The 14,225-nt window shown below is 42.2% G+C and overlaps 1 protein-coding gene across 1 annotated transcript in view; it reads right to left on the bottom strand.

Moving 5' to 3' along the window:
- HIP1R (huntingtin interacting protein 1 related) overlaps positions 1-14,225 on the bottom strand; it is a 482,407-nt gene that overhangs the window by 311,291 nt on the left and 156,891 nt on the right. The window contains exon 3 of the mRNA XM_078667577.1: positions 721-863. Within this exon, the coding sequence (XP_078523703.1) occupies positions 721-863 (143 nt within the window). The remainder of the gene's footprint in view (positions 1-720; positions 864-14,225) is intronic.

Below are 14,225 nucleotides of genomic sequence, written 5' to 3'. Positions count from 1 at the left end.
GCCGCAGACTGAACAGCTGATATGGCTTGGAGATTGTGGTTTCTTCTGAGAATAAAGAACCACATTTTTAACCTCTCGTTTCCACGTTCTTCATAATATAAACCTACATGCAGTGGTTTATTCTGCCAAATAAGATAACTTTTGTGACCCGCATGTACTTCCTATCTCATTTGTGTTTCTCCTGCCCACTTGACAGTAGAAAATGCTTAGAATGTAACCAATGCCATCATGGAATGTGGCTGGTGTAAGCCTGTGTGAGGACAGTCAGCTGGAAGCAGCTGGAGGCGACCAAGGAGGTTACCCTGCTCCGGCTGCGGCTGTTAATTGTACATTGATACTTAAATCATTAAATCCTACTTAACCCATGTACCTGAATTATCTGCGCAAGACTTGTCTGCGTCTTTATCTTTACAACAACCAACCAACCAACACCAACCAAAACATACTTTAACTTCAGGCTCCTCTGCAGCAAACCCACAGGAACAGACAACACACCGTTATGCCTGCTTCTTGCTCTCCTACAGCAACATACATATGCACAGTTGGGGTGTGATGGAACGCAAGCACCGTTAACATTAGAGAATGTTAGTCAGAGTTAAATATACCTTTCCAGGAAGAAGCTAGCCTCCAAGTTACTATGCACCACTTTTATCCACTGATGATGAAAGAGTCTGCTGTAAATTTGCGCATCTCTCAAAGGGAGTAAAATAGTCTACTTACGTTTGGATGCCCATCTCGCAGCACCTTATGGAGAACATGACAGAACTTCCAGCTGAGGATGGCGCTGCTCGGCAGAGGTAGGCCAATGGCATAGGACCAAAATGTAAATGCTCCCTTTTCTTGATGCGTCCCCAAAATAATTCCTTCATGAAAGTTAAGGTAAATCAAGCAACAATAATTCTTAAATGAAATACATAAAATAGTCACACAGTTATCTCTATGATTTCAGATCATCGGCTTTATCAACAATCAAATTTTACTTCATGCCATTACAATCTAGTTTTAATAGTTCATAATTATGCAATCTGTTTCATTATTATTCTGTTTTATGGCATGACATATTAGAAAGTAACATATAGCTTCCTTTAGTTCTTTCCAGTGGAAGAGCCAACCAAGAGACTTGCGTTTTGAATACATTTATCTCCAATTGTATAACCCTGTAAAACTCCTAAAAATATTTTGTTGGAACAAAAGTAGTAACATGAAGGTTCTCACCCTGGTGAGTGGAAATAACGAAGTTATTTACATTTGGTAACACTCTTCCTGGTGGATACTCCAACACCGATTCCTCACCTTTAGATCCAGGCGCCATACTGGATCTGAACGTTTTTCACAGCAGTGCTCCCGCATGCCGCGAAGGAAGAAGACGTGGATGAAAAACAATGAGCAAGAATCAGGTTCAGCATGAAGTGGGGGGTGGTGGAAGAAAGAGACACGTGGTAAAATCAAACCCAGGCTGCCTTGGTATCTGGCAACACCGGCGTCGGGTATATAATAAGAACTCTGGACCATTGCACTAATTTTTTGACATATTAAGCATTTAAAATAACTACACAAGTGAAGAACCTATGCCAAGAGCATTCCACGAAGAGCCAGTAAGGCCAGATCTATGCCAGATTTTCGGGACAATCACTATGCATTAGGTTCCACTTGGATGCATTCTATGTAAACTTATCTTATGTCGACACCCTGAACATCTGCCGTGGATTTTGCCCTCTTGGACTCAGAGGGAAAGCCCCTAGACAGACCACCTGCTGGGGAAGGCACAGTATGCAGCAGCATTATGCTTCTCGTTTGTCAGTCAGTTCCCAGAGGTTCTGTTGTGCTCTCAAAGAGGACAGTATATAAGGGCTATAAGGTTATATATAGTTTGACACCATAGTAATACAGAATACACACCATGTACGCATTGGGGTCACGTGGTAATCATGTGAATTGATGTTGACTAAAGAAGCTATTACTTGCCTTGTACCTATACATGATTTGATGTATTTTTTCAGATAAAAAGTCCCCTGAGGAAGAGCAGTTAGCTCGAAATGCATTGGGCATAATGATTGTAAAATGAATTTTGAAAGTTATGATGATTTAATAACGACGCTTCGATGAAAAATAAATGAAAACAACACATGAAAAATATGTAAACACGTTTATTTTGAAAATCGAGTGAATGGAATTGATGGAGCAAGATTTCGCATACTACGCGACTTGCTTGAATCAAGAACCTCGAATAACATTTTAATCTTATAATTCAACCTGTACGTCTTACTAATTTCTTTATTTTTGGATGTATGTGTATATTAGAGACGCTTGCCTATGTGTTTTACTAATACGAATAACCCAGGTTCCTAATATGGCCGCCGCTTGGGGATTTGCTTCTGCGCATGCGTTAGTCACACTCACGTGACGTGACGTAGTTGCAGTTCTGGTGGGAAAATTTGCGCATGCGTACTAGCCTCGAAATGCCTGCTTGGTGTCCTAAACGTGGTGAAGCTTGCACAGATGCTCTCGTGTTATTGTGTGTTGCACTAATTCATAATAGCATAGTATATTTTTATAGTAAGAAGTATAAAGTAACTATTCTTGGTATACAACGAATTCATTTATTTCTATGTTTTAATTCGTTTTTCGCTTACTTTTCATGTACCGCGATATTGGGGGTCTGAGGGAGACGCGAACCATCTTGAAAGACTCTACTGCGCATGTCGCGCAGGCAGAGAGAAGGCAACCTTGAGCAGTGGAACTCAGCCAGCTGGCAGTCACAGTCAAGATGCTCATGTGAACGCAACCTCTGACCCAGCAAGATGGAGCTGAAATGTGCCTTACTCGATACAATTGTATATTTCTCTATTGTATTCTGTAGAATAAGTCATGGGAACCCCAAACCTGCTAGGCGGTTCCATAAAATGCTAATACGAGCTTGTAGAAGTTTGTTCTGATTGGTGTGTTAGCCTATCCTACCTGGGAACCAATCGAAATTATGGATTCTGACACTTGCAACATTTGGGGGGTGGTACACTGACCGGAAAACAGAATAACTAGCCTAGGTTTAGCTAGAGAAATTGTCCGACTTGTCTGAATAGCTGACCTGTCACTGACCCAACGCACTCAATAGGTGACTGATACAGAGGTGCTGCGGAGCACTCTGTCCGAATTTGAACATAGACTCAAAGGTTTTACTAAACCTTAAGTGCTGGCGGAGCACTTTGCTGGGGAGTTCGCTAACCCAATCGGGGTTCTGACTGATAGCTGCAGAGAGGGTGGAGCGCAGGCGTTGCTTCCGAACTGCAGGTGCTGGTCGTGCCTTGGTGGTCCTGTCCTGATCCTAATCTGGTTTTCCTGTCCTGTCCTGGGGTGTCCATTCTGCACCTGCTGTCCCATTGATGACTGTCCTTCCTTGGGGTTTATCCTGTCCTTAACTGACCCGTGGCCAGGGTTGGTTTTCACACCAGTCTAGGTAATTATAGTGCGAAAACTCTATACTGCACCTTCTATTTTTCGGTCTTTGCTTTAATAAAGACATATCTTTGCATACGTTAAAATTTCCATGCTTTCCGCAATCTACTATATGAAGAATTAAATGAATAATTTCCATAGCATGTTCCTATGTTTCCCTACCTTTTAGAGCACATTCTCTCCATATTGTTTATGAACTATAGATATGACTTATACTTTTCTCCTGCAATCTGATTTAGGTAATGATGCTTGAATTATAGCGTGTTCCACTTTTTACCCTCCCTATAGATGTATAGGATTCCTAACTCCTCACTTATAAAGTACGTCCCAATAGTGAAATCCTAGTACATGCATAAGCTTGCTCATTCATAAGATTTGCATTCTTAGATCCCATTTCTAAAAAGCTGTTTCGCATTTTTCTTTGTTTTTCTCCTCATCTTAGACTCATAAATGGTTGCCCTTATATTTTTCCTGTATGATTATGTGATACTCGTTATTCTGATTGTAGATTGCCTTCCTGCGATAAAGTGTATTCTACCAAATTTTTGAATTCTATGATAAACTTTTAAAACTTCTCAGTAGTCTGTGTTCATTTAATGAAATATTAAGTCGTAAAGTTGGTATTTGTATTTTGCCTGCTTTTCTTTTACAGCTAGCTCCCTGATCCATTGTGGTCATTAGGTACCCGTTACGGTGGAGTGGTAAGTCGGGTACATTAGAAATAAATAGGAAGGAAACCAGGGTTACTGGTAGTAGAGTGTTAGGTCACCCGATCAAGGTATATGATATATTAGGAAAATATTATGGGCCTGGTACGTGAATGGTGAAATTATATATGCGGGTGACCTGCGATCTCTATCAGTAATTTTCTGGTAGCAGAGTTATGGTTAGGGACTAGTTAAAGTTAGGTAGGACTAATTAAGCTAGATAAGTTGGATGCTGCTGGAAAGTTTAGTGCTGCTACAAGGGTAAACAATTTTGGTGAATTGATCACTCACGTGAAATGTTTGCTTTGAAAAATTATGAAATGTTTTAAATAATTTTTTTATTATTATACTGATATATGTATTAACCTACTCGTTAGTAAAGTGTTTTTAATGTTTGTTGTGAATCCCCGGGGAATTGAATAGCGAGTGGTGAAGAGAATCCACTTCGGTTCGAGGTCACTGGCCTAAGGAAAGTTAGTGCAGGTTAGGCAGAACTGGAAGCACTGACTAGGGTTTTCTGAATGCATGTTTGAATAAATGATAGCAACGAGTTCGCTGGCAAAACTTCTATTGTGATATAACCTAGTAAGGGTCACACCGGAAGGAGTAGCAGGTTCGTCGGAGCTTGGGTGATAGCAAAGGGGTTCGCTGGTGAAACTTTAGGCTCTGTATATATCCCGAAAAGAAGTGGATGAGTCGAAGAAGTAGCAGGTTCCCTAATGCTTGAGTGAAGGGTAGGCAGAAGCGATCTATCCGTAGCGTGTGAAAAGTAGATGGAAGTAGTTTACTTGCAGTGAAACAAATCTTTACTGTCTAGACACTTGGGTACAGTGGCGAATGTGTATTCGTTGTTAAATAACAAAAGCACTTGCACTTTAGAGAGAAATTAAGTTTCCGTTACCTTGTGAGGGAGGGAGTCAGTTGCGGAGCTGCTCTGACGTCACTCTGTGCCGCGCTGGGATTGGTAGACGCAGCGGGTGTGTAGCGGAGCTGGAATTGTAAAGGATGGGTGAGTGCCGAAGCGTGAGAACCTGTCTCGCGAAAAGGCCGAGCACTCATTGGTCGAGGTAATTTGAATTCGTGCAGTTCATTGGTCGCACGAAAGTAAGAGACACGTTTGGATTGGGAGTGATTTTGTAAACAAAAGTCGCTCGCAGAAAATTATATGTGGCATTCGTATAGACCGCATACCAGACCTGATCCACGTTATTTGGGGGTTGAGAACGATCAGTAGAAAGGGCATAACACTAGCATTATGTACGGAAACAAGAGAAAATTATCCCTTGTAAATAAGGTAAATAATTATTTCAAAAAGGACAAACCGATTAGAACCAGAGAAGGTGTTGTCATTCCACCACCTAATACTCCTGCATCGTTCATGATGTTTGATAAAGGGTACCACTCGTGTGTATGGTTGGAAAACTGGGCGGAATACACGAAGGACGACGGAATTTTGGCTTTTCCGTTAGAAGGTATATTTAATGGCAGGATTCTATTTAATCTGAGAACCCGAATGAATGACTTACATCCCAGACCCAGATTAACACAGTATGAAGCTTAAGAGGAATGGGAAATCGAGGCTTTTGAAAGGGATAAGCCCCGAATGGATAAAGGGTTAACAAAATTGTATCCGAAATTGAAACAGGAGACCCGAGACAAAAAAATGAAACAGTGGAGACAGAATATGATTGTAGAAGGACTGTTTCCAATGATGCCAATGGGTGGTCCTCCTGGGGGGGAGAAGAGGACAGAAAAATGCAAACATTGGGTGCCCATTGGGGAGTCGGATGATGAATTATTAGATGACATGTTTACAAGAAGTCCACCACCTTATAATGAAGGACACAGACCTTCTAGTGAAGGGGATAATTCTCGAAGACCTCCTCCCCAGGATGAGGCAAGACCTGCAAGTGTAGGAGGGGGGTGTCAAAGACCTCCATATAACGAGGGTTTGGGATCCATAGGTACAAGAGATATTTATCCAAGAATACCCGTTAGTGGGGAGGCAAGATACTCGCGAGAAAGGGACTTTTGCTCTAGACTTCCCCATGAAGGTGAGGAAAGACCATCCAGTTCAGGAATTCCGTTCTTAAAACCTCCGTATGAGGAAGGACAGAGATCTAAACCCAGGAAGTTTGTTCCCAAAACCTAATTATGGTGAAGAACCCAGTGAGACACATCCCACTGCCCCGAGTTATGCCCCAACTTTGACCCCACAGGTATTACATGACAATTCAGTAGAAAGGATATTGGAGGACAGGGAACGAGAGGCTCTAGCTAAGCAGAGAGCAGAGATAATTCAGAAAATTTCCCAGTTAAATACAAATCCTGAAGCCTTGACAATCCCAGTAACTATTGGGCCAGTGGTTCCTCTGTATGGGGACAGACAGGGAAGTCCAAAGACTCCAGTTATTACCCCAGTTATAGCACAGCCGAGACCAGAGCCCTTAATCGTGGATGACCAGACAAGTGAATGCGAATCTGAGGTCTCGCTAATGGACTTGCCTAATAGGGATACGGGAAAAAGGATGCCAAAAAGACAATCCTTTCAACACGAGGGAGATTCAAATGGAATCAACTTCGGGTACTAAAAGTGTCACGTTAGTGACTCCTGAAGAAATCGAGAGATGGAGTCGAGAATTAGAGAAACAAGTCCCTCAGTCAAAACCTTTAGATCTATACAAACTGAGAGTAGAAATAGAAGAACTCATGGCAGGAAATGTAGGATTAGACCGATTAAATACCTACTCTGAAGAAGAGCTGCTGTTTATCTGCAAGAGTCTCACCCGAAATGCCAGAGTACTCCATGAGAAACTAACCAACACTGCAGCTAGTATGGGAATAGATATTTCAAAATCAAAACCATTGCAAAAACAGTACAGAGCAGATTTCTCAGACAAAGATTTGGAAAACCTAAATGTGTCAGGGAAAAAGGCACCGGTCAAAGAATTATTGACAGTATTACAAAAATGGGGAGATGTAGAAAGATGGAAAACCAGATGGGCCAAAAAGAAAGATGAGGCTAGATCCAAACAGGCGACTCCTGAATTCGTTCTAAAGGAAGCTGACAAGCCAGAGCAGTTATATCCTATGCGTGAAGTGCCAGGTGGAAAATATGTGCACGTTCCATGGTCCAGGCAGGATATTGTGTCCTTTACAAATGACTTTCCAAAATTACGAGAGAACCCTGTGGACTGGTACAGGCAGGTGGAGAGGTTTGTAAAGGTGCAAAAGTGCCTATGGAAAGACCTGTATGGGTTCTTTGATATAGTGGTCCCTGTGGATCTATGGACCGAATGCAAGATTGCCATCGGGTGGCCTAGTGAGGAATACCCGAGGGACACTAACACAGGAGCCCCATCTGACGAAGTGATGAAAAAATATGATCAGGTAATTCTGCACCTGAAGCAAAAGGTGCCTGCAAAGGAAACTGATTGGACTAAGATAGATAGAACCACGCAGGAAAGGGATGAGACTGTGCACTCTTTTTATGAAAGACTATTACGGGTGTTTAAAACATACAGTGGTATAGACAACATCGAGATGAAGGACATGACCCACTTCATTTACAGGTTTGTAAATGGTTTAAGACCTGAAATTTGCCAGTGGATTAAAGACAATAAGATTTGTTGGCAGTCTAAGAAAATGGATGAGGTCTTACGGTACGCAAAGTACTGTGAGGACGAGATGGCAGACAAGCGAAAGGCTCTGAAAGAGAAAGTTATGTGGGCACAGGTAAAGCTAGCAGAACAGCAGGAAAAACAATTGAATAAGATGAATAAGAATACCCAAATTCAAGGCTCTGGGGGTGGTGGGAAGCCAAAAGTAAAAATGAGCAGAGAAGAGGCTAAAAAGAAGTTCCCCTGCCACCAGTGCGGAGAAATCGGGCACTGGAGAGACGAGTGTCCATATTTGCAGCATGATAATACCCAAACCCCTGATTTAACTCCACAGGCGCAGAATGAAAGACCAAGAAAGACCCAGCATCAGGTAAAGGCAAGTCAATTGCCCCGAGCGCCAAAACCAAATTATAAGGGAAAAATCACCACAGGGTGATGACAGAGATTTGGGGAGGTAATGAGAATAGAAATGCAGCAACTTCGCAGTTTCTGTTGAATGATACTTTTCTCTGTGACGACCAATACTGACGGGGCCTGAGAGGGGAGGACGAGGAGTGTGTACTTGGCGCCTCCTTGCCGGTAGACCAGTCAGGGCCATACATTGAAGGAAAGGTTGATGGAAATGATGTCACCTTCCTATTGGACACTGGTGCTACCCGTTCTACTGTGAGAACAGCGGACGTTCCAAACCTACCCCTCTCGGGAGAAGCAATCCAGGTAGTGGGCGTGTCTAATCAATTGATTAGTACCCCGGTAACTGAGTCCATGGAGATCACAATAGGGAATTTCAAAGAAATGCATAGATTTGTAGTTTGTGATACCAGTCCAGTAAACTTACTGGGACGTGATTTGTTGTGCAAAATGAACTGCACCATCTTTTGCACACCAAAGGGCGTCGAAATTCAAACCCCAGACGAGGATGGCATATATAAACTAATGTTAATCAGACCAGACTCAGAAATTAAACAAATGACTATACAAGACTTACTCGAAGAACTCCAAAAGAAAGTGAAACCAGAAGTATGGGACTTTACTGGAAAGGATGTAGGATTAATGGCAAGTGTAGACCCAATAAAAATAGCCATGAAAGAAAATGCAGTTTACCCCAATCCCAAGCCATATAAAATGAGTGTCGAAGTGAGAGCAGGAGTTGCCATTGAACTAAAAAGACTGCTAGAAGCAAACATCATACAAGAAGTGATGAGTAGCCCATGTAACTCTCCAATAATTGGAATCAAGAAACCTAGTGGCAAGTAAAGGGTAGTGCAGGACCTGAGAAAGGTAAACAAGATCGTTGTTCCTTGTTGTCCCATTGTTCCAAACCCAGCAGTGATCTTGTATCAGATTCCCTGGGATGCTGAATGGTTTACCGTGATAGACCTATGTCATGCATTCTTTTCAATCCCATTGCATCCAGACAGCAAATTTCTTTTCTCATTTGCTTTCGACAGTCACGTGTACGTTTGGAATCGTGTCCCTCAAGGGTACACAGAAAGCCCCTCGATCTTTAATCAGATTCTGAAAAAGTGTCTTGAATCTTTAGTCTTACCTGGAAATTCTGTTCTGGTGCAATATATAGACGACCTTTTGGTGGCATCTAAAAGTCATAGGGATTGTGTTCTTGACACCATTGCTTTACTGAATCACCTAGGTGAAAAAGGACATAAAGTGTCCCCTGATAAATTACAGTTCTGTACAAAATCAGTGAAATATCTGGGGCACCAGATAGAAAAAGGCATCAGAAAAGTTACCTCAGAGAGAGTCAAAATAATTCGAAACATGCAGTTACCCCGTACTCAGAAAGAAGTCAGAATGTTCCTTGGGGTGGTAGGTTACTGTAGGCAATGGATTGTAGGATTTGCAGTCCTGGCAAAACCTTTGATAAAAATGACAAAGAAAGGAGCAAAGGACCCAGTGGAATGGGATAATGACAGCTTAACAGCATTTACTAAATTACGAGAATGTCTATGTACAGCCCCTGCTTTAGGGATGCCTGACTATTCTAAAGACTTTGCACTATTCTGTGACACACGAGACAATTGTGCCCTGCCAGTCTTAACTCAGGAGCATGGTTTGACTAGACGTCCAGTGGCATATTTTTCTGCCACTTTGGATCCAGTGGCTGCTGGATTACCTGGATGTCTGAAAGCAGTAGCTGCAACTTGCACGAGTTTAGAACAGAGCGAATCCATTGTTATGGGACATCCTGTAACTGTGTATGTTCCACATGCAGTTGTAATTTTACTAACTCGAACTAAGACCCAGTATATCTCACCCCTAGTCGGCTGACTAAATACGAGAGAATTCTCGTGGGTGCTGCAAATGTAGTCATTACTCTGTGTAATATCCTGAATCCAGCCACCCTACTCCCTGACTCAATGATTGTAGAAGCCGAGGGAGAGGACGAGCATGACTGCATTGATCTGACAGAATTCAGTACTAAACCCCGCCCAGACATTAAGGAAAATCCTTTGCCTGTGGAAGATGAGGAACTGTTCGTGGATGGCTCATGTATGAGACACGAACTTGTAGGTCTAAGTGCTGCTTATGCTGTAGTCTCTATAAATGAAATTAAAGGAGCTTCCAGTTTATTTGGAGTGAAGTCTGCACAAGTAGCCGAATTGATTGCATTAATAAGAGCCTGCAAAATTGGGAAAAACAAAAGAATAACAGTATATACTGACAGTCAGTACTGTTATGGGGTTGTGCATGACTTCGGCCAATTGTGGCTAAAGAGGGAGTTTCTGACTTCTTCAGGTACTCCCATCAGAAATGGAAAAGTTGTACAAGATTTACTGGAGGCAATCCAATTACCAAAAGAATTGGCAGTGGTCAAATGTGCTGCTCATAAATCTGCCATTGACCCTATAACTTTGGGAAACCAATTTGCTGATGAAGTGGCTCAACATTGTGCCAGAAATCGCATGTCTGTAAATGTCAAACTGGGGGGACCTGGAAACAGCTGCCAACTTATGGTGTTTGAAGAGGTGCCTACCTGGGAAGAGTTGAGAGATTGGCAGCATGCTGTGCCATCGAAAGAGAAGGAAAAGTGGAAGAAACTTGGTTGTCGACTGAGAAGTGAGGATGGTGTCATTGTGGGCCCAAATGGTATGTCTGTGTTGCCTAGACATCTGCTTGCTTCTATGGCCAGACTGATACATGGAAATTCACACACTGGTAGGGACGCCATGGTCCTGGTTTTCCAACAAACCTGGTACAATCCGAAGTTCAGGAAGGTAGCCGAGTCGCTCTGCCACCGGTGTTTGACATGTCAGCAATTCAACGCTGGGAAAAGAACAGCGGTTGAATTAGGAAAAATTGGGAAATCAGGGGGTCCCTTTGTGAGAGTACAAATTGACTTCATCACCATGCCTCGCTGTGAAGGAATGAGATATATTCTTGTCATTGTCTGCCTGTTTTCAAAATGGGTAGACGCCTACCCTGCCAAAAAGAATGACGCCATAACTGTAGCCAAATTGTTACTACGAGAATTAATACCTAAGTTCGGGGTTCCAGTCACTATTGAATCAGATAGAGGAAAACATTTTCAGAATGAGGTAATCGATCAGCTCTGTAAAGCATTCAAGATCACACAAAAGCTGCACTGTGCATATCGTCCAGAGGCTTCTGGAGTGGTGGAACAGATAAATGGCACTCTAAAATCAAGATTAGCAAAGATGTGTGATTCTACTGGTATGAACTGGAAAAATGCTTTACTTCTTGTTCTGATGGGACTCAGAAGTATTCCAGACCGAAAAACAGGCCTGAGCCCTCATGAAATTCTGATGGGAAGAGTGATGAGACAAGCATGGGTACCAGGACATAAATTGCTAAACATTTCTGATGATTTAGTACTTGAGTACTGCAAGCAACTGGGTGACCAAGTGCGTTCTATCTCTCGCCAGATTGGGGAAGACGCCGTCGCCAATCCCACAACTCCAGTTCACAAATTGGTTCCTGGTGACTGGGTTGTACTCAAGAAACATACTCGTTCAAGTTGCCTGGCACCGAGGTGGGGAAAACAACGCCAAGTGATACTGGTGACCACGACAGCGGTGAAGTGTGCCATGCCAAAGTGGATCCATGCCAGCCATACCCAGAAGGTGATTCCAGACGAAAAAACTGACGCTGAAGGTTGTCCAGCTAAGGGGTCTGCAGACGTTGGTCCTGAAGTAGCTGATGACGAACAACCGAGCACCAGTCAAGATGATTGGATACCCATAATCGACCTGACTGAAGATCCAATCAGAACAAGAAGTCGAACCTACGAAGATAGAGAGTGGAATAGAGAGGAAGAGATAGGCACAGGCGAAGATCCTCAGATTATTGAGATTCACGTCAAACCTGAGGAAGGAGAAGGTCAGACAGGGACAGAGCAAGTGATCGACACACCTCCACAAACTCCTGAAATCGAAAAAGGACAGACTAGAACTAGTGCAAAGGTTCGAGCAGAAGAAAATCAAGAGATCGAAGTGCTTGAACAGGATCAGATAGAACTAGAAGAACGTGTTCAGGACACAGAAATAGAAACATCTGAAAACCAAACTCAGAATACACCTGAACAAGGCCAGCTTAGCAACCAGGCAGAAGAAACAGATACAAGACCTGGGACTAGTCAGACAGGAAGGGAAGGAGCAGAAAAAGAAGTGCCACAAACAAACGAAAATAAAAGAGCATTAAAAGAAGGCCAAATCACAGTGCCAGCTAAAAGACTCAGGAAAAAGAAAAATATCGAACCCAGTATATCAAGAGACTGAGACTGAGAATAAAAACAGTAGAGGAGAAACTTGCAGAAAAAAGGAAAAGTCCTCGTCTTACAGAACAAGTTGGAGAAAGCTCCAAAAGAATAAGTGACCGAATAAAAAGACTGAATGAGAAATACCAGGATCCTGAATGGACTTATCTAATTTTAGAGGAGTTTGAGGATCTTGATATAACTGACGAAAGTGACGAAGAACAGACAGCTGATTATTCTGCCGAAGAAGACGAACCAACCTGAAGTTGCTCAGTGTAAGCTACCTGTGCAAAGTTACGAAGAGGGGTTGAAAGCTTCTTCTGAACGAAAATGTCTGATTCAAATGTGAATGGAAGGCCTAGACGCAATTGTTGCAAAACATGCTGTAAAGTATGTATATGTAGTATAGCTATAGTGTTAATATTTGGATAGGACTAACAGTTTTCATTCCTTATATGGTGAGCAAAAATAGTAATATTGACCCTACACAGACTGTGACCACTGACACTGAAGAACTGACAACACGAAGTGTAGAAATACGTGAAAAAGCACTCAGACAAACAAAACGAGACTTAGAAGCATCAGATGAGGAAGGACTACATTATCATGGAGTGAAAAACCAAACACATTTAAATGTTTTCGCAAACCTGTTAGTACATTATGTAGAAACTATGGAAATAGAAGACTGCTATGTCTGCATGGAGCTACCTACTTCTGTAGCTGAAGGCGTGACTTATCACCACCTACCTTTGACTTATGGAATTTCCTGTAGTATTTTAGCTAGTTTATTTTACAAAAGAGGACCATTACAGTACTACTACTCTAACTCGGACGTGATATTTTCTGAACTTCCAATACGTGGAAATCTGAATCCTGTACATACTAAAAGTGACGTTACACGTTATATGGGAGAATACTTTCTGACTATAGGTACCATAGATTTAAACGAAGCACACAGAGATAACTTGACCTGTTCATTACATGAACAAGAAAAAATGTTTTTAAACATGGCAGAGAAAAGAAGGGAGAGTTTCCAAAGAAAGGCAAATGATAAAAGACAGAAAACTCCTAAATGGGCTGAAAACATGGAAAGCACCTCAAATGGTGGGGCGGGTCCTGCTTTGTTGCTGGATTTCGAAAAGAAAGGGAAACTCTGTCTTCACCGAGAAAAGACTAGTTATTATAATAACATTTTCATTGGTTCCAGTCAATGTGAACACAATTACAAGGTAATTGGAGGTTGGGGTTTCAAAAATGGGTCAGAACCTGTGTTTCCCGGAATTTATTATATATGTGGAAACAAGGCTTATTTCAAATTACCGGATCACTGGTATGGAAGCTGCTATTTTGGCATTGTCTTCCCGAAAATATACCACGTGAAAGAAATTGCTGGAAGCAATGAAAACACTAATGGCTTAGTGCGTAGTAAAAGAGAAAGCGTAGGTGAAATAATGGGTAGTATTTTTAGTGCACTGATACCTGGAGTGGGAGTGGTTCTGAACACACACAGAATTTGCAAATTATCCACAATATTGGATGTGCCGTCTACTGATACAGCCCATGGATTTCTGTTGGTCAATACCGAAATGGTTGGGATCAGATCAATGGTTTTGCAGAACAGACTTGCGCTGGACACCTTATTAGCAAAAGAGGACGGAGTCTGCAGAATGTTGAAAGCGCAACATTGTTGCACTTACATACCTAACAAAA

This window comes from Lissotriton helveticus, chromosome 11 (assembly GCF_964261635.1).
Source record: "Lissotriton helveticus chromosome 11, aLisHel1.1, whole genome shotgun sequence".
Taxonomy (NCBI): Eukaryota; Metazoa; Chordata; class Amphibia; order Caudata; family Salamandridae; genus Lissotriton; species Lissotriton helveticus.
Note: the sequence above shows the minus strand (reverse complement) of the source record. Positions and strands in the feature narration are given on the sequence as shown.